This window comes from Salmo salar, chromosome ssa23, assembly GCF_905237065.1.
Source record: "Salmo salar chromosome ssa23, Ssal_v3.1, whole genome shotgun sequence".
Lineage (NCBI taxonomy): Eukaryota > Metazoa > Chordata > Actinopteri > Salmoniformes > Salmonidae > Salmo > Salmo salar.
The window spans coordinates 8,570,639-8,588,942 of record NC_059464.1 but is presented as its reverse complement, the minus strand read 5'-3'; the positions used below and the strand labels follow the sequence as shown (position 1 = coordinate 8,588,942).

Genomic DNA, 18,304 nt, shown 5'->3' with positions numbered 1-18,304 from the left:
CCCCTCCTATGTACCCTTTACACAGTGCAGAAGGCTTCTTGAAATGTTTGTGCGACAAACAACGTACAAAATGTATCCGGTATGATATGGCTGTGGAATGAAGGTTTGACCGAGAACATTTTACATTTCCTTATGAACACCTCTCTCCCTCCCTTTCCTTCCCCAAACACTGCCCTCTGAAACCCCCCAAAAGCCACCTCATATCCCCCACCACACCCATTTTACAACACTGACAGGTAAAAAAAAAAAAAAAAAAAAGGATTCTGAACTGAGCATTATCCTTCAAGTATTACACATCCAGTAAAACATAGACTAGTGTTGTCGTGAGGACAGAGGAGGGACAATGACTACGTCTTATTCACACAGAGAGAACCCAACCACCAGGAGAGTCACTAAGCTATATGAACTATAACAACATACAGAGCATGGAGGAGAATCACTAAGGGTTCCAGAATCATGTCGGGTTTCTTTCACAGACAAACACTGTACCGGGGTCATCTCTGGGTTCCACTTCCGGAGTGTTGGTGAGGGTTCTTGAGCTCGTGGGTGTGTTCCATTCCATAGTGGTTCCTTTACCATCCTGTTCTTCCAGTGTGTTTGGTCTACCTTTCCAGAAAGATAGCCCTTGTGAAAACAAAAGTGCTAGTGGCCAAGACGAGGCGAGAGAGATGGGGCGAGAGTTACATTGAGAGGTGATATTGATGCGAGTGGTGTTAGTCACAACACCTGGCTCCCTTGAGTGAGGATCCGCCATTAGAACACGCATAGAGAAAAGGATGGGAGAGGACAGGATGGTTAAAAAGAACGAGGAAAAAAAACACATCTACTGAGGGTTTGTGCCATTTGTGGACCTAGGAGCCATGAAGAATCCAGAGCCCCGTGAAATCACTGTTCCTTTAGTGTCCATCAGAAACGAAGAACGACTCCTTCAGTGTTTAAAAGATCTCTGTGCTTCAACGGCATATAGTAGCGGAGCGACGTTGAAGCATCAAGAGTTTTCTGAACGCTTACCATGTTGAGTTGATCATCTCAAGGCTCTGGACACACTCCATGGTTGCCAAGGATACTGGCCACTAGGGTTAAAGACACTAAAACATCCATAGAAAGACCAATGCTCTATATAATGCTCCTAATGCAATGTATACATCTCAGCTGAACTAGCATAGAGTTCCAGATCCTAAAAAAAGAGTTATCCTAAGGTACATACACACAGAAATGAAAGAAGAAACTAAACACACAAGGTGCCAGTTAACGGACAGGCAGCGCACACATGTGCAGACACAGTGCCTTCAGAAAGTATTCACACCAACTTTTTCCACATTTTGTTGTGTTACAAAGTGGAATTAAAATGGATTTAATTGTCTTTTTTTTGTCAACAATCTACACAAAATACTATAATGTCAAAGTGGAAGAAACATTTGAAATAGAAAATAAAACACTAACATATCTTTATTAGATAAGTATTCAACACCCTGAGTCAATACATGTTAGAATCACCTTTGGCAGCAATTACAGCTGTGAGTATTTCTGGGTAATTCTCTAAGAGCTTTGCACATCTGGATTGTACAATATTTGCCCATTATTCTTTAAAAAATTCTTAAAACTCTGTCAAGTTGGTTATTGATCATTCCTAGACAGCCATTTCCAAGTCATGCCATACATTTTCAAGCCGATTTAAGTCAAAACTGTAACTAGGCCACTCAGGAACATTCAGTGACGTCTTGGTAAGCAACTCCAATGTATATTTGGCCTTGTGTTTTAGGTAATTGTCCTGCAGAAAAGTTAATTTGTCACCCAGTGTCTGTTGGAAAGCAGACTGAACCAAGTTTTCCGCTAAGATTGCCTGTGCTTAGCTCTGTTCCGTTTCTTTTTATCCTTTCTTGGCGATGACAAGCAAACCCATAACCTGATGCAGCCAACATCATGAATGAAAATATTAAAAGTGGTACTCAGTAATGTGTTATATTGGATTTGCCCCAAACATAACACTTTGTATTCAGGATATAAAGTTAATTGACATATTTTTTTAAGTATTACTTTAATGCCTTATTGCAAACAAAATGCAATATTTTTATTCTGTACAGGCTTCCTTCTTTTCACTCCCTGTCAACTGAGTTAGGAAGGACACCTGTATCTTTGTAGTGACTGGGTGTATTGATACACCATCCAAAGTGTAATTAATAACTGCACCATGCTCAAAGGGATATTCAATGTCATTTTTTTTTTTTTTACCCATCTACCAATTGGTGCCCTTTGCGAATCATTGGAAAACCTCCCTGGTCTTTGTGGTTGAATCTGTGCTTGATATTAAAAGCTTGACTCAGGAATCTTTCAGATAACTGTAGGTGTGGGGTACAGAGATGGGGTAGTCATTTAAAAGTCATGTTAAACACTATTATTGCACACAGAGTCAGTCCATGCAACTTATTATGTGACTTGGTCAGCACATTTTTACTCCTGAACTTATTTAGGCTTGCCATATCAAAGGAGTTGAACAATTATTCTCAAGACATTTCAGCTTTTTATTTTCAATTTGTAAACATGTCTAAAAACAATTCCACTTTGACATTATGGGGTATTGTGTGTAGATAAGTGACACAAAATCTCAATTTAAATCCATTTTAAATTCAGGCTGTAACACAACACAACGTGGAAAATGTCAAGGGGTGTGAATACTTTCTGAAGGCACTGCATCTAGATCACCTGGTTTGCCTGAGAGCAAAACCATCCGGTTAAATTGACACGTCCGTAAATATACAGATCGTCAGCGGCTGCTCTTAAATGATACCCATAAACAAACTGTCTATGTATTAGATGTGTTAAAGAAACCAAGCTCAGTCAAGAGGGCATTGTGCACTGTAAACGCTGCACTGTTACTTTGTATTGCCTTTGAGAATTGGTGTAGTCCACAAACTACAACCTTGTGTGATGAATAGCGAGAGGCGTTAAGGATAGAAGAACATAGTACCATTTTTAGACTGTCCTTCAGTAAAACGTCTCCTTCAGTAAAACATGAGAAGAATACAGTCCTCTGAACACTGCAGCACAGAGACAACTGTGGGTTCCGGAAGCTCTGGGCTCCACATAAGTTGGTCAGTTCACTCAATATAAATAAATTCCAATAACCACAAATCCACTTGTATGTGTAGAGTAGCACATGGCATGGATCTGTATATGGGCACAGAACAGTAGTGGAAAGAGACTAACTTCCTATTGAAACCTGCAGACAGTAGCTAGTGTAACGATGCTACAGTAACTGCCCACTGAAGGCTGTGTTGGAAGTGCGTGTCAGATTAACAGGACACCATGTCAGCAGCGTTCTACAGAGATAAATCACTTCCATTCATCTTCAGCAGAGTTCCGGAGCAGAGCGGTCCATTCTGGAGGGGAGGGCAGATCTAATCCTGGAAGACCCTTCCTGTTCCTGTCAGTATTTCTCCCCCCCCGAGGGACCCTGGAAGCAGACATTTCTATTGGAAGAAAGAGAGCCATGATATATAGCTATCATTAATCAACCAATCAACCGGTGAGCTGTGCTGTGCGCGCTACAAATGCAGGATGCCAAATTATGTTTGTATGTGTGTGCTTCTTTGGCTGCGTTTAGACATGTAGCCCAATTCAGATTTTTTCCCCCCCCAACAAATTTGTCTTTCAGAGGTGATCTGATTGGTCAAAAGACCAATTAGTGGGGGGAAAAAAATGACAGAATCGGGTTGCCTGAAATGTGTTTTCTTTGTGTCTGTGTGTGCATGTACTAGAATGTGTACCAGCTCAAGCCTATGTGCTTTCTCGCAGAAAACAGATGGAGTAGTTGAATTCAGTACCTTCAATCAGCAGGTTCTCATTTTTCTCATCAACAGCGCAATGACTAACACAGGAGAACTCAAGACAGCCATGTTCTGCCTCTCCATTGGTCCCTCATATTCACAATTTTAGCATTATTATGTGGACATTTTCCCTTATACTTAAATCCGGTGCTTGATGTTGGAACAATGACTCCTCTTCTACCGAGTCACCCAAAACAATTCTTCCAAAGTCTGACCTACTCCCAGACAGAGTCTAACAACAGCAGGGCTTGTACAGTTCCTAGTTTCAAAAAAGACCCCCCTCCTCTCTCGTCTCCCGCCCCCAACCCCCATCCCACCCCGTCCCCTGTACACCTGTTCATTATCTAGTTACTTTTGTGTATCTCTGATGCCAGCAGAGCGGATTACCCATAATCCTCCCTCCCCCGAGTTCTGCCCTGCTGCTTCTTCTTGTGGCGCTGCCCTCTGGCACAACAGCCCCTCCCTACAAATCTCTCCAACCCCCCCTCCCCTCACCACCATCCAACTTGGCTCTGCCCGCGCGTAGCCTATCCTCAGTGGCACAGGCCTGGTCCGGCTTATCATATTTACACCAGCAAAACACAAACAATAAATACAATTCAAACACAAAATAATAATTAAAACACAGCTGGCCTTTCCTCTGTTCCTGGCAAAGTAGACTACAGCAATGTGCTCAGGGAGGTCCAGCCAGCATCTATTTACATGTGCTCTGATGGGCAATGACGTTAATCATCATTAAGACAGACAGCAGCGTTCACCACTACAGGTAACTACAGTAACTTACTAACTAACGGGGGGCTGAGAGAAGGGCAGAGGACAGCACAGTAGTAGCTAGTAGTAGTGGTAGTAGTAGTAATGTAGTAGTACGTTTTTAGTTAGGAGTAAGAGAGAGAGAGAGAGAGAGAGGGAGACGTGTTTTAGTGACACGGGTTGAGGGGTACACGTATAAGTAAAAGATAAACCCTCCCCCTGTCCATGGGAGGTGTACGGTACGGTACGGTACGAGCAGACTCTCTTTCTCTCTCTCTCTTTGTGCCCCTCTCCTCTGCAGTGTGGTCGCCCCGGGATACGGAGGGGGGAGGACGTGGACGGGGACATGGCGTGCCCCTCAGGGGAATCCGTCATCCTCCAGACTGAGCGCCACGCGCTGCAGAGAGCAGATAAAACAATGTTACCACACTGTGTGTCTGGGTGTGTGTCTGGGTGTGCGAGTGTGAAAAGGTAAGCTAAAAAGGGAGAGAGAGAGAGACAGAGAGGAGTGAGAGGCCAGAAGGCTAAATAGAAGAAAAGGCAGTGGGGGGAAAAAAATGGTTAAAAAAAAGAGCAACAGAGGAAAGAGAAATCTGAGGAGCGACAGAGCAAAAGAGAAGAGAAGCTCTCCTTGCAGATCCCACACTCCTCTTCCTCCTCATCCCTCGATCCCCGGCACACTGATTTGGCCGTGATGTGAGGAGAGCTGCATGCGCTTTACAGAGGAGGACGCCTGATCCACCTCAGGACTCTCTGACGTCTCTATTTGACTGACACACCATTCAGCTAACACGCAGTACAGTAAAGGAGAGGAGAAGAGGAGGAGAAGAGGAGAAGAGGAGGAGAAGAGCAAAAGCACAGGTGGAAGCTTGTTCCCCACTACGCACTCTGAAGGGGAGCAGGTTTTCAGCATGGCCTCTCAGCACAACACTGTAGCATACCAACTGTGTGTGTATGTGTATGTGTGTGTGTGTGTGTGTGTGTGTGTGTGTGTGTTATAACCTGTCACCTACGCCCATCTGCCGCTGTCTCTACCACGCGGCGCCACCACAGCCACACGTGTCACCATGCCAACTGATCCTAGCGCTAACCCATCCCACCTCTTTGTCTTTGTCTTTGCTCTGGTTCATGTTCATGTTTACCAGCTCGTCTGTATCTAAGATACCTTACAAATACACTGCTAGAAAAACACTTCATTACATAGAGAAATACATAATAAAAACGGAATAATCTGAAATAAATGAATATGATTAAAGATTGTCCCATCATCTAAGGTGCAATTTCTGTTCTGGTTTTCGTTCGCCTTGTGCCTAATTTACACTCCAAAGGAACAAAACCAGGGAATGGATTCTCCCTTCACTAAGTCTGAATCTCAAATGGCACCATATTCCCTATATAGGCCCATAGGGCTCTGATCAAATGCAGTGCACTATATAGGGAATGGGGTGTCATTTGGGATACAGCCTAAGACTTCCGAGGTGAGAAGATAAAGCTCAAAAACACCGAGCGCTGTGCTTCCCTAACGCACAACGATAGCACAGTAACACATACTGTCAAAAGTGGTGAATGGAGGGAGTGATAATGTTGTGGTAGACTGGTGATGAAGGGCTCAACGTCAATGTGAGTGTTTTTGACCAAAGGTGGGTTTGGAATGATTTTGTGACTTAAGTGTGTGTGTGTATGTGTGTGTGTGAGGATGTAAGCCTCTCCCTTTCTTCCACAGACCTAAGGAGACTTCCCCGGCCCCACACACCCAAACCCTCTCTCTGCTTCCAAGTCCCACCCACTCTCAACTCATTTGCCGGCGGGGTGCACGGGTGCCCCAGAGTACCAATGGGAGTTGCTGTCTGTGATCCCGCCCCCCAGGGGCAGGGCTATGAATGGCTGGTGGGCGCTGCCACTCACAGCGGGGTAGACGTGACCGATGGACTCTCCCGTACGGCCGATGTGAATCTCGTCATCGTCGTCCTCCGTGGTCTTACGGTAGACAGGGTTGTCGAAGTTCATACTCTTGGTGTTCTTCCGGCGCCAGTTACGCCAGACCAGGAAGCCGGCGGTGCAGAGCAGGCCGATGACCACTGTGGCAAGGATAGGAACTGCGTGTGTGACACACACACACACACAGCGACACACACACACACACGGCGGGAGCGTTAACACAGCCAGGGGAGGCAGAGCGGAGCTTTAGCATACCCACATATGGTACATGTGCTCTTACACACACAGCGATCAATCTATGCACACACAGTCTCTCGAAAACACACCTATTCAAATACAAACAAATACACCCTCGAACAGACACATGAATGCGCATTCACACCCAAACCCAACCACAAACACACTTAGCAAGGAGCATTGCACGTGCACAATCACACACGGCTATTCTACACACATATGACCACACACATAGCATTCCATTTAATCCATGGCTGGGTATAGTGGTATTCCAGGAACAGGGAATAGGGGTTGTAGTGGTTGGAATGGGAATAGGGAAAAAGATTAAGCCATGTCTGGCTGCCGTTCCCAGTCCTAATTTCCTTATCAGGCGGAGCATGGCGCTGTTCCCATGGAAGGCCCAGTCTAATTGGTCTATTGTTGTGGGTGGGGGGCACTGGAGACCCTTCCATGATTGAGCCTGAATTCTATGAAACCCCTTTGTTCTCATGTAAACATTCCTTTGGAAAAAAGAAAATCTGCTTGTTGTCTCCAAATAGCTCAGCTCTGAAGCTCTCCGGAAACACTGGGTGAGAATGAACCGTTTCGTTTACCATTTAGAGATAGGAAACGGGGAACGAAGCGAGGGAAGGAGGGAGAGGGTGAGTGACACAGTCGGATGTCTTTAACGGGCTGGGGTTTGGGATATCTCATTTTGAAGAGTCAATTATAGACATAACGTATGCTAGAGCAAGGTCATTTACACACTAAGCTGATCACCAGTCAATTCAGACATAATAGAGGTTTATCCTGGAGTATCCGTACTGGCCATCTTAAGCCAAAGGGCTATATACTGTAGTATGTGATAACATGGGTAATATGTACATCTGACTTAAGAGGGGTTAAGCCCTGATGCCCTATGGTCTTCAGGCACAATGTTATTGGGATGAGCTCTTGTTCTAATTTACAGTATATTGTCACATGGGCTGAATTAACCATTTACAGTAGGCCTACGTTGTCACATGGGCTGAATTAACCATTTACAGTAGGCCTACGTTGTCACATGGGCTGAATTAACCATTTACAGTAGGCCTACGTTGTCACATGGGCTGAATTAACCACTTAGAGTAGGCCTACATTGTCACATGGGCTGAATTAACCATTTACAGTAGGCCTACGTTGTAACATGGGCTGAATTAACCATTTACAGTAGGCCTACGTTGTCACATGGGCTGAATTAACCATTTACAGTAGGCCTACGTTGTCACATGGGCTGTTTTTCTAAGCTTATTGGATCAAACCTAAATGGGAAGCACAAAACCAGGAAAATAAGGACACTGTTTTGGGGGGGGGGAAACTAGGTCAACTTCAATGAAGGATAGACAGATTGTCTCGTATTTCATAACCTACAGTAAATATCATGTGAACACACACACTCACACGTGGTCATGATTTACTCACGCACACGTTCACACCACACATACGCCTTTCCTCTTTCTAAATATCTAATTGAACTGTACTCTATATAAGTATATGAATATGTATATATGAAAAGTGTCTAAATAGTATTTTCAGGTATTTTTTTGTCTCTTGATGCCTTGACACTATATTGCTTTGAATTGTAATTGTATTGTAATAATATCTTATGTTGTTCTTGTCCATAACTGTTCTGTACTCATGTATTTGATGTTTTCTGGGGACTCCAGGAAGAGTATATCTGCCGCATGTGAAACAGCTAAACAGGCTCCTGATAAAATAAAATAAACACACACACACACACACACACACACACACACACACACACACACACACACACACACACACACACACACACACACACACACACACACACACACACACTTTTCAGTCAGGCAAAGTCATTTGTAGGGGTGACCAAGGCAGACGCGGAGACTGACGGACAAAGCAGGGAGAAGCAGACAAACATCAAACGGTACAGTAGACTTGTACTCACCTACAGGGATCACTATACCCAGGATCGCCACTGTTATGTTGTTACCCAGAAGGTAGTGTTCATTCCCAGCTGAGAGAGAGAGAGAGAGAGAGAGAGAGAGAGAGAGAGAAGAATGACAAAAGGGAATATAAAGAGAAAAACTATGTTTAGAAGAACAAGTGATCAGCACAGTAAAACACCTCTCCTTCCTCCTTCTATCCTCTCTAGAGGATAGAGTCAACTCCTGCCAGCCTGCACAGCGCGATATCAACCCAGAGCATATCGGACTGCTTTTCTCTACCACATCTACCACGGATTCCTACCGCAAGCTCTGAACCTTTACTCCGGATCATCGCAGCTAGCTAGCTGCTACCCGAGTGGCTACTCCTCGCTAACGTCTCTGTCCCGAAGCAAGCACCAGTTAGCCCGGAGCTAGGTCCATCTCCCGGCTAGCCGAAGAGATTCATCAAGCAATTCCTGGGCTTCAATTACCTCTTTTGTCAATTGGCCTTGACCCTATTAATGCTAAATTGTCATTATTTTCGCCTCTATGGCCTATTTATTGTCTATCTCCCTACTCTTCTACATTTGCACACACTGTACATTGATTTTTCTATTTTTCTTTTGTGTTACTGACTGTACGTTTGTTTATGTGTAACTCTGTGTTGTTCTTTTTTTGTCGCACTGCTTTGCTTTATCTTGGCCAGGTCGCAGTTGTAAATGAGAACTTGTTCTCAACTGGCCTACCTGGTTAAATAAAGGTGAAATAAAAAATGAATGAAGAAAATAGAGGCAGTGGCCTCCCTTCCTCCCTACCCCTCCCATGTCTTGTCTAATGGTCCCATGTCCCACCGTCTCGTCTCCCCCTCTCCCACATCTCTCCCCCCGTCTCTCCTTCACCTCTAACCCAGGTTTGTGTGGAGCTCAGGCCTTCCCGAGGAAATAAATCCAGCCTCATCTCCCCATTAGGGCTGTTGGGCCATTAGCAACACTCTAATTATCCAGCTATAATGGAGCCTAGCCTGGGAGATTAACAGGGCAGATCATAACGACTACAGCTGCATAATGATAGATTCATTCATTATCTGATTGTGAGAAGGCTATCACACAGACACGCATGCGCACACACACGCACACAGACGCGCACGCACGCACGCACGCTCACGCACACACACACACAGGTGAGTGAGTCTAATACTCTAAACTGGAGGTATTGTACAGTAGTTTCTGACAAAAGTGAAAGTGGAGGGAAATGTCATGTGGTTCCCAAAGCATGAGTGACGTCCAATAGGCTGTAAGACTCCAAAAGGGGATTAATCAAATCTTATTAAAATGTGTTATGAAAGAACTGGCCCTGAGGCTCTGGAGGGTGGGAACTGTGGAAGGAGGGGACTGAAGGTGCTGAAAAGGGTGAATTTCATTATGGAGTATTATTATCGGGGAGGGATTTCACAGTAGCGCACAGAACATACACTTGATCCATTTTGACTGTCTCTGAACCTCGACCTGCAGGGTTACTTTCTCTCTCTCTCTTGTCTGTGGGTGTGCGTGTGAGCCGTACCAGTGTTTTGTTACTATACCACTATCCACTGTTTCGCTTTCATCTTTTAGTTGCAGCGCCTGTGCTTTTTCCGCTCTGCCGTGCACAGCGTAATGCGACGCACGTGTAACAGCTGATGTCGGCAAACCCTCCGATGTGCGTTGTGCACCAACTCGGAATAACACACACACGGCCTGTGGGTTGGGGGAATCGGGAAAACCGCTCGTCGTGTCCCATTTTCCCCCGTCCATCTCCTCCCTTCTCCCTACGACTGTTTGCGGTGTAGTAGTCAGGAGCATTTTCCCTTCTTAGAACATTGGAACATGCTTTTGCTTCTGAATTCTGGTTTGTTAGGGGAACACACAGAGAGACTGCTTACTGGAACATCCCCTCCTAACTCTTCCTAAAACTCTCTCCCTCTGTCTCCCTATTCCCTCTTCTTCCTCTATACATCATTTTCTGTCAGCTCACTAAACACTCCTCTTAACTCCCATCTGTTCTCTCTGTCCTCTACTCTCTAACTCTTCCTCTCACCCTTAGGCTCTCTCTCTCTCTCTCTCTCTCTCTCTATCCCTTAAACTATACCTTTCCCATCCCTTCTTTCCCCCTCCTCTCTGTACCACATTGCCAAATCACAACCATCTCCTTACTCCCTCTCTCTTCTCTATTCAACTCTCTGCCCACCAGCTGCCCTCCCTCGCTCCCACTATACCGTGTCTGTAGAGTGATCAGCAATGGTTCGACCTGTATAGTCCAGACTCCAGAGCAGGCTCACCACATTCATAATTTAGCCTAGCATGGTTCTGCTGCTTAATTTGTATGTACAAACCCAGCGACTCCTGCTGTGCTCCTCCTCATAAATAACTACTACACACACTAATCAATATTAACACGTCCCAGAGACTGTCGTAACAAACTCTGGCCTGACGGTGGTGCTCTGTCACCTGGGTTATATGGGAGAGCACTGGGTGCTTTACCATAGTGGTGGAATACAAGTATACAACACTGTCTGTTCGCTATATATATATACACAGTTGAAGTCGGAGGTTTACAAACACTTAGGTTGGAGTCATTAAAACTCGTTTTTCAACCACTCCACAAATTTCTTGTTAACAAGCTATAGTTTTGGCAAGTCGGTTAGGACATCTACTTTGTGCAAGACACAAGTAATTTTTCCAACAATTGCTTACAGACAAATTATTTGACTTATAATTCACTGCATCACAATTCCAGTGGGTCAGAAGTTTACATACACTAAGTTGACTGTGCCTTTAAACAGCTTGGGAAATTCCAGAAAATTATGGCACGGCTTTAGAAGCTTCTGACAGGCTAATTGACATCATTTGAGTCAAATGGAGGTGTACCTGTGGATGTATTTCAAGGCCTACATCAAACTCAGTGCCTCTTTGCTTGACATCATGGAAAAATCAAAAGAAATCAGCCAAGACCTCAGGAAAAAAAATGGTAGATCTCCACAAGTCTGGTTGATCCTCGGGAGCAATTTCCAAACGCCTGAAGGTACCACGTTCATCTGTACAAACAATAGTATGCAAGTATAAACACCATGGGACCACGCAGCCGTCTTACCGCTCAGGAAGGAGACGCGTTCTGTCTCCTAGAGATAAACTTACTTTGGTGCGAAAAGTGCAAATCAATCCCAGAACAGCAACAAAGGACCCTGTGAAGATGCTGGAGGAAACAGGTACAAAAGTATCTATATCCACAGTAAAACGAGTCCTATATCGACATAACCTGAAAGGCCGCTCAGCAAGGAAGAAGCCACTGCTCCAAAACCGCCATAAAAAAAGCCAGACTACGGTTTGCAACTGCACATTGAGACAAAGATCGTACTTTTTGGAGAAATGTCCTCTGGTCTGATGACCATCGTTATGTTTGGAGGAAAAAGGGGGACGCTTGCAAGCTGAAGAACACCATCCCAACCGTGGAAGTACAGGGGTGGCAGCACCATGTTGTGGGGGTGCTTTGCTGCAGGAGGGACTGGTGCACTTCACAAAATAGATGGCATCATGAGGGAGGAAAATTATGTGGATATATTGTCGCAACATCTCAAGACATCAGTCAGGAAGTTAAAGCTTGGTAGATAATGGGTCTTCCAAATGGACAATGACCCCATGCATACTTCCAAAGTTGTGGCAAAATGGCTTAAGGACAACAAAGTCAAGGTATTGGAGTGGTCATCACAAACCCTGACCACAATTCTATAGAAAATTTGTGGGCAGAACTGAAAAAGCCTGTGCGAGTAAGGAGGCCTACAAACCTGACTCAGTTACACCAGTTCTGTCAGGAGGAATGGGCCAAAATTCACCCAACTTATTGTGGGAAGCTTGTGGAAGGCTACCCAAAACGTTTGACCCAAGTTAAACAATTTAAAGCCAATGCTACCAAATACTAATTGAGTGTATGTAAACTTCTGACCCACTGGGAATGTGATGAAAGAAATAAAAGCTGAAATAAATCATTCTCTCTACAATTATTCTGACATTTCACATTCTTAAAATAAAGTGCTGATCCTAACTGACCTAAGACAGGGAATTTTTACTAGGATTAAATGTCAGGAATTGTGAAAAACGGAGTTTAAATGCATTTGTCTAAGGTGTATGTAAACTTCTGACTTCAACTTTACACACGTGTGAGTCATCCATTGTGTGTTGCTGAGTGTCTTTATCTAGCGCATGCTGAAAGAGCCCGGTGAAAGTGGTGTAAGTCGAATCATTGATTTTCTATTTGTCTGTTCAGCACACAGTTTTAACAAAGCTCACCACAGACGCGTTTCCCATTGTTACAACTATAATCACAACTGACTTTGTTGTCTTAAAATATATTGCCTAGGAAACACAATTTAAGCAATTGAAGTCCTTTTCATTGTCATTCCATTGTCGTTTTCCATATACAGTATGTTGCTCTCAAGCTGTCGTTGCCAATAAAGCTTGATTGAAAGGAGGACAACAAAAAGAAAAGGGAATGAGTCCTAGAGAGAGGGAGAGAGAGACAGGCAGAGCGAGAGAAAGAAAAAGAAAGTGATCCCAGGTCTGCAGGACTCAAGATGACAGATGAGGGAAGGGACAATGGGAAGGGACAACGGGTCTGCAAGCGTAAGTTAGCGCTGACAGTTTTAGGCTGGGTTTCTGCATGAGCACTTCGTGACAACTGCTGGTGTAAACAGGGCTTTAAAAATCAATGTGATTGATTGATTGACAGGAAAGCCACACCCCTCTGATGAGGAGAGGAGAGGCAGGGTGGACAGACGTGTGTATTGACTGACGCTCTCATACACTGTAGAGAGTGGCCTAGTCTGTCATTACACACTCAAACTGTCTGTCGCAGGTAAAGAGAGGAGAGGTGGCGAACAGAGGGAAGAGCGCTCAGGAGGAATATATAATGGGGGAGTAGTTGCTCCGTCGTTGTGACAAAAGCACGTAATTGTTGATACACATCTGTATCTGTTCATACATGTATACACATGCCCTCACAGAAACACACACACACACACACACACACACACACACACACACACACACACACACACACACACACACACACACACACACACACACACACACACACACACACACACACATCTGAAAGCCACTTACAGCGGTGGGAGAGGTTAGCGTTCTCTCTCTGAATGTTGTTCGGGGGTAGAGGGGGGCTGTGTGTGGAGGTGGAGCGAGGACCAGGCGTGGAGCTGGCAGGCAACGTGGTGGAGGATGAGGAGGTGGAGGGGGGTGTCCTCCATGAAGCTGTGGTCCTGGGGGGAGGAGGAGGGGGGGACGTTGTAGAAGCTGTGGTCGACCGCGTATTGCTGGGCTGATGTGTGGTTTTGGCCGTATGTGGTCGCGCATTTGTGGAGGTGGTGGTAGGAGCAGCTGTGTTTGTACTGGTTGGAGTAGCGGTTGTAGAAGTAGCTGTGGTTGTAGTAGTGGCTGTAGTCGGAGCTGGGGTGGAAGTAGCGGTGGTTGTGGTAGGAGCTGCTGTGGTTGTCTTGGGTTTGACTGCAGGGGGGAAGATCACATTAAAACAGAGACCCGAGCGTCATCAGGTTGGCACCTCGACTGATAGCACAGACAAGCCTTTCCTCGTAAACAGACACAGACAGCGATAGCAGCACAGTTTACATGAACAGACGTCAACAAAAATGGGTCTGAACTACTCAAAACTGCCTTCTCTGCACTTACAACTCAGAAAATGCTTGTCGAGCACACATTATAGGGAATACATCATTTTGTATTTATTCAGTTCCTCTCTGGTACAGAGAGTATCTGCAGTACAGTTAGGCTGCCCGGTGGCCTGTGTGTATTCTCTCATTGACTTCCATCAGTACATGTAATGACTTTTCCCTATACATACATCGAGTGGGGCTGTACTCCGAAGCAGTCCAAATGGACCCAGACCTGATCCAGACTTCTATTTTCTACTTTTAATTACTTTCTGTCCTTCTCTCCCTCCCTCCCTCTCTTCCTCAGCCCACCTCCTCTCTCTCTCTCTCTCTCTCTCTCTCGACGTAGAGAGTCTTCAGAGAGGGGGATAGGAAAAGAAACAGTGTTCCCAGAGGAGGACAGTTTGATTGGCAGATGGAATCATCATCTGTTATCACGTGGGAGAAGCTGTAACGTGGGGGAAGAAAAAGTGTGTGACACGGTTTAAACAGTTTACCTGTGACACAGCGTCTCATGTCGGGCCCTAGCTCCATGTCATCGGGGCAGGCACAGGTGTACTTGGGGGAGTGGTCTGTGATCTGTGGGGCTTTGAGACACAGGTACTCACAGCCCCCGTTAGGTAGACTGCCCATGTTACAGCTGTCTGGAGCTAGGGACAAGAAACAACAGAGACATATCATACATTATTGTGAAGTGGGTAACAGGTGCGCTCTCTCGCCCGCCATATATAACAATGACTTCAAATAGAATCCCAAGTTAAAGAACACTGGGAGGTGGCAGCAAAATGTTTTTTTTTTTAAATATTAAGTTACGTTACAAAACAACCCCCTTCCCATCCTATAAGGCTGCACACACCTCACTAGGTCTAAAACTGACTTGAGAGAGCGTCTTTGAAACTCTTTGAACTGGGCTTCCAGGGACTTGAGAAACAGCTTTCATGCTCCCTATATTATGCAACTCTGAAGACGAGATGGGAGAGGATGACAATAATGATGGATGGGATGTGTGCTGTTATACAGGAGGATGCTGCAAACCCTGCAGAGAACTTGCAATATTCTGCTCTCACAGAAACTCAACTAGCTTCAAAGTTCAGTTTCACACAGACAAAAAATAAGCAAAAAAAGAAAAGCTGAGGGGGAAATATACTGAACAAAAAAATAAAACGCAACATGCAACAATTCCAACGATTTTATTGAGTTACAGTTCATATAAGGAAATTGGTCAACGCCAAACAGAATGAGTTTTTTCCCCACAAAAGGGCGTTATTACAGACAGTAACACTCCTCAGTTTCATCAGCTGTCCGGGTGGCTGGTCTCAGACGATCCCACAGGTGAAGAAGCCGGATGTGGAGGTCCAAAGATGGCGTGGTTACACGTGGTCTGCGTTTGAGAGGCCGGTTGGTCGTACTGCCAAATTCTCTAAAACGACGTTGGAGGTGGCTTATGGTAGAGAAATTAACATGAAATTATCTGGCAACAGTTCTGGTGGACATTCCTGCAGTCTTCATGCCAATTGCACGCTCCCTCAAAACTTCTGTTGCATTTTGTTGTGTGACAAAACTGCACATTTTAGAGAGGCCTTTTATTGTGCCCCAGCACAAGGTGCACCTGTGTAATGATCATGCTGTTTAATCAGATTCTTGATATGCCACACCTGTCAGGTGGATGGATTATCTTTGCAAAGTTAATATCCTAACAGGGATATAAACAAAATTGTGGACAACATTTGAGAGAAATAAGCTTTCTGTGCGTATGGAACATTTCTGGGATCTTTTATTTCAGTTCATGAAACATGGGACCAACACTTTACATGTTGCATTTATATTTTTGTTCAGCATAAAAAGTATTTTCTGAAATGTGTACATTTAAAAATACCTGAGAAAGTAACGTGATCCACAGGATATGAAAATAGAACCATTTTAAATGAAGTGTAGGTGTATTGAATGATCTTTCATTTTGGGTTATGAAAAGAGTGAGTGAGTGAGTGAGTGAGTGAGAGAGAGAGAGAGAGAGAGAGAGAGAGAGAGAGAGTCAAAGCAAGACAGAGAATAGGGTAGCGAAATCTTCCTGAAACCAATTCTGCAGAGGTAGCACTATGATAAATATTTCACCTTGGAGATACTGTACATGAGAAACTAAATCTGAGTCTCAAATTGCACCCTGTTCCCTATATCGTGCACTACCTTTGACCAATATGTAGGGAACGGGGTGCCATTTGGGACGCAGACTAATTCTGCAGCAGGCAGCACAGCAGTAGTTCATTCATATATTTCCTAATTTAGACCCAGTTGTTTCGTTTTCATCTTTAGGACCTGGCATGCTTAATTCTTTGACTTATATTTTATTAGTAGAGCTCTTCATTTAATATTGAGAGACTTTAATTAGCTCCACTCTACTGGCACTGAGACAAGACTGGCATGCTCTGAATGAGAAGGGGAAAACAAAGGATCAAAACACAACGCTCACACACTTGTGCACGCACACACACACACAGGTGTGCACCGCACATGCTTGCACGCACGCACGCACGGGCTCACACACACCACGAAAGGAGGCATACGCATTTTCCAGTGTAACATACAAGCAGACAGACATATACAGTTGAAGTCGGAAGTTTACATACAGTTAGGTTGGAGTCATTAAAACTCGTTTTTCAACCCCTCCACAAATTTCTTGTTAATAACACACTATAGTTTTGGCAAGTCGGTTAGGACATCTACTTTTGACACTTGGCCCATTTTTCCTCAGGCAAAATAACACAGCCAGTTCTGTTCCAGTGCTCTATCCCCAAAAATACTACAACGTAAATACTGTAACTACTACTGCAGGTTGTCTGTGTGTCTGTATGTGTGTATATACACGGAGTATACCTGTCACGTTCGTGTGGAGAGACGGACCAAGGCGCAGCGTGCTCTGAGTTCCACATGTTTTATTAAGTGAAACTTTGAACAAAACAAACAAAGAAACAATGAACCGTGACTTCAGAGGTGCTACATGCACTAACTCAAAACAAGATCCCACAAAACACAGTAGGGAAATGGCTGCCTAAATACGATCCCCAATCAGAGACAACGATAAACAGCTGCCTCTGATTGGGAACCACACCAGGTCAACATAGACATAAACATACTAGATCACCCACCCTAGTCATACACCGACCTAACCAAAATAGAGAAAAAAAAAGGCTCTCTATGGTCAGGGCGTGACAGTACCCCCCCCCCAAAGGTGCGGACTCCGGCCGCAAAATCTGACTCTATAGGGGAGGGTCAGGGTGGGCATCTAGCGTCGGTGGTGGCTCCGGTGCGGGGCGAAGTACCCACTCCGCTCGCGGATCCGCCAGCATCGGTGACGGCTCTGGTGTGGGACTTTGCCCCTGCCCAGACCAAGGGTCCGGCCATGGAGCCGGGTAGAACGCCGTACCCGGACTTGGCACCGGCGTCGAGGAAGGCTCCAGCCATGGAGCTGAGTTGGCCGCTGTGCCTGGACTGGGCACCGGCGCAGAGGAAGGCTCCGGCCTTGGAGCGGGACTGGACGCCGTGCCTGGACATCGGCGCAGAGAAAGGCTCCTGCCATGGAGCGAGACTGGACGCCGTGCCTGGACTGGGCACCGGTGCAGAGGAAGGCTCCGGCCTTGGAGCGGGACTGGACGCCGTGCCTGGAAGCTCCGGACCGTTGACCCCCGCTGGAGGCTCCGGGCCGTTGACCCCCGCTGGAGGCTCCGGGCCGTTGACCCCCGCTGGAGGTTCCGGACTGTGGACCGTCGCAGGAGGTTCCGGACTGTGGACCATCGCAGGAGGTTCCGGACTGTGGACCGTCGCAGGAGGTTCCGGACTGTGGACCGTCGCAGGAGGTTCCGGACTGTGGACCGTCGCAGGAGGTTCCGGACTGTGGACCGTCGCAGGAG

The 18,304-nt window shown here is 45.5% G+C and overlaps 1 protein-coding gene across 2 annotated transcripts in view; it reads right to left on the bottom strand.

The window, feature by feature from the left end:
• Window positions 1-3,444: 3,444 nt before the first annotated feature.
• Window positions 3,445-18,304, bottom strand: part of LOC106584023 (low-density lipoprotein receptor-related protein 8) — a 263,488-nt gene continuing 248,628 nt past the window's right edge. Inside the window, exons 15-19 of one of the 2 annotated variants that reach the window (XM_014168793.2) lie at window positions 14,897-15,049; window positions 13,837-14,235; window positions 8,704-8,772; window positions 6,483-6,673; window positions 3,445-4,974 (exon numbers count right to left, since the gene is read on the bottom strand). In XM_014168793.2, the coding sequence (XP_014024268.1) occupies window positions 4,936-4,974; window positions 6,483-6,673; window positions 8,704-8,772; window positions 13,837-14,235; window positions 14,897-15,049 (851 nt within the window). In that variant the 3' untranslated portion in view covers window positions 3,445-4,935. Of the gene's footprint in view, window positions 6,674-8,703; window positions 8,773-13,836; window positions 14,236-14,896; window positions 15,050-18,304 lie in introns of both variants that reach the window. The other variant, XM_014168792.2, reaches the window with a different exon arrangement.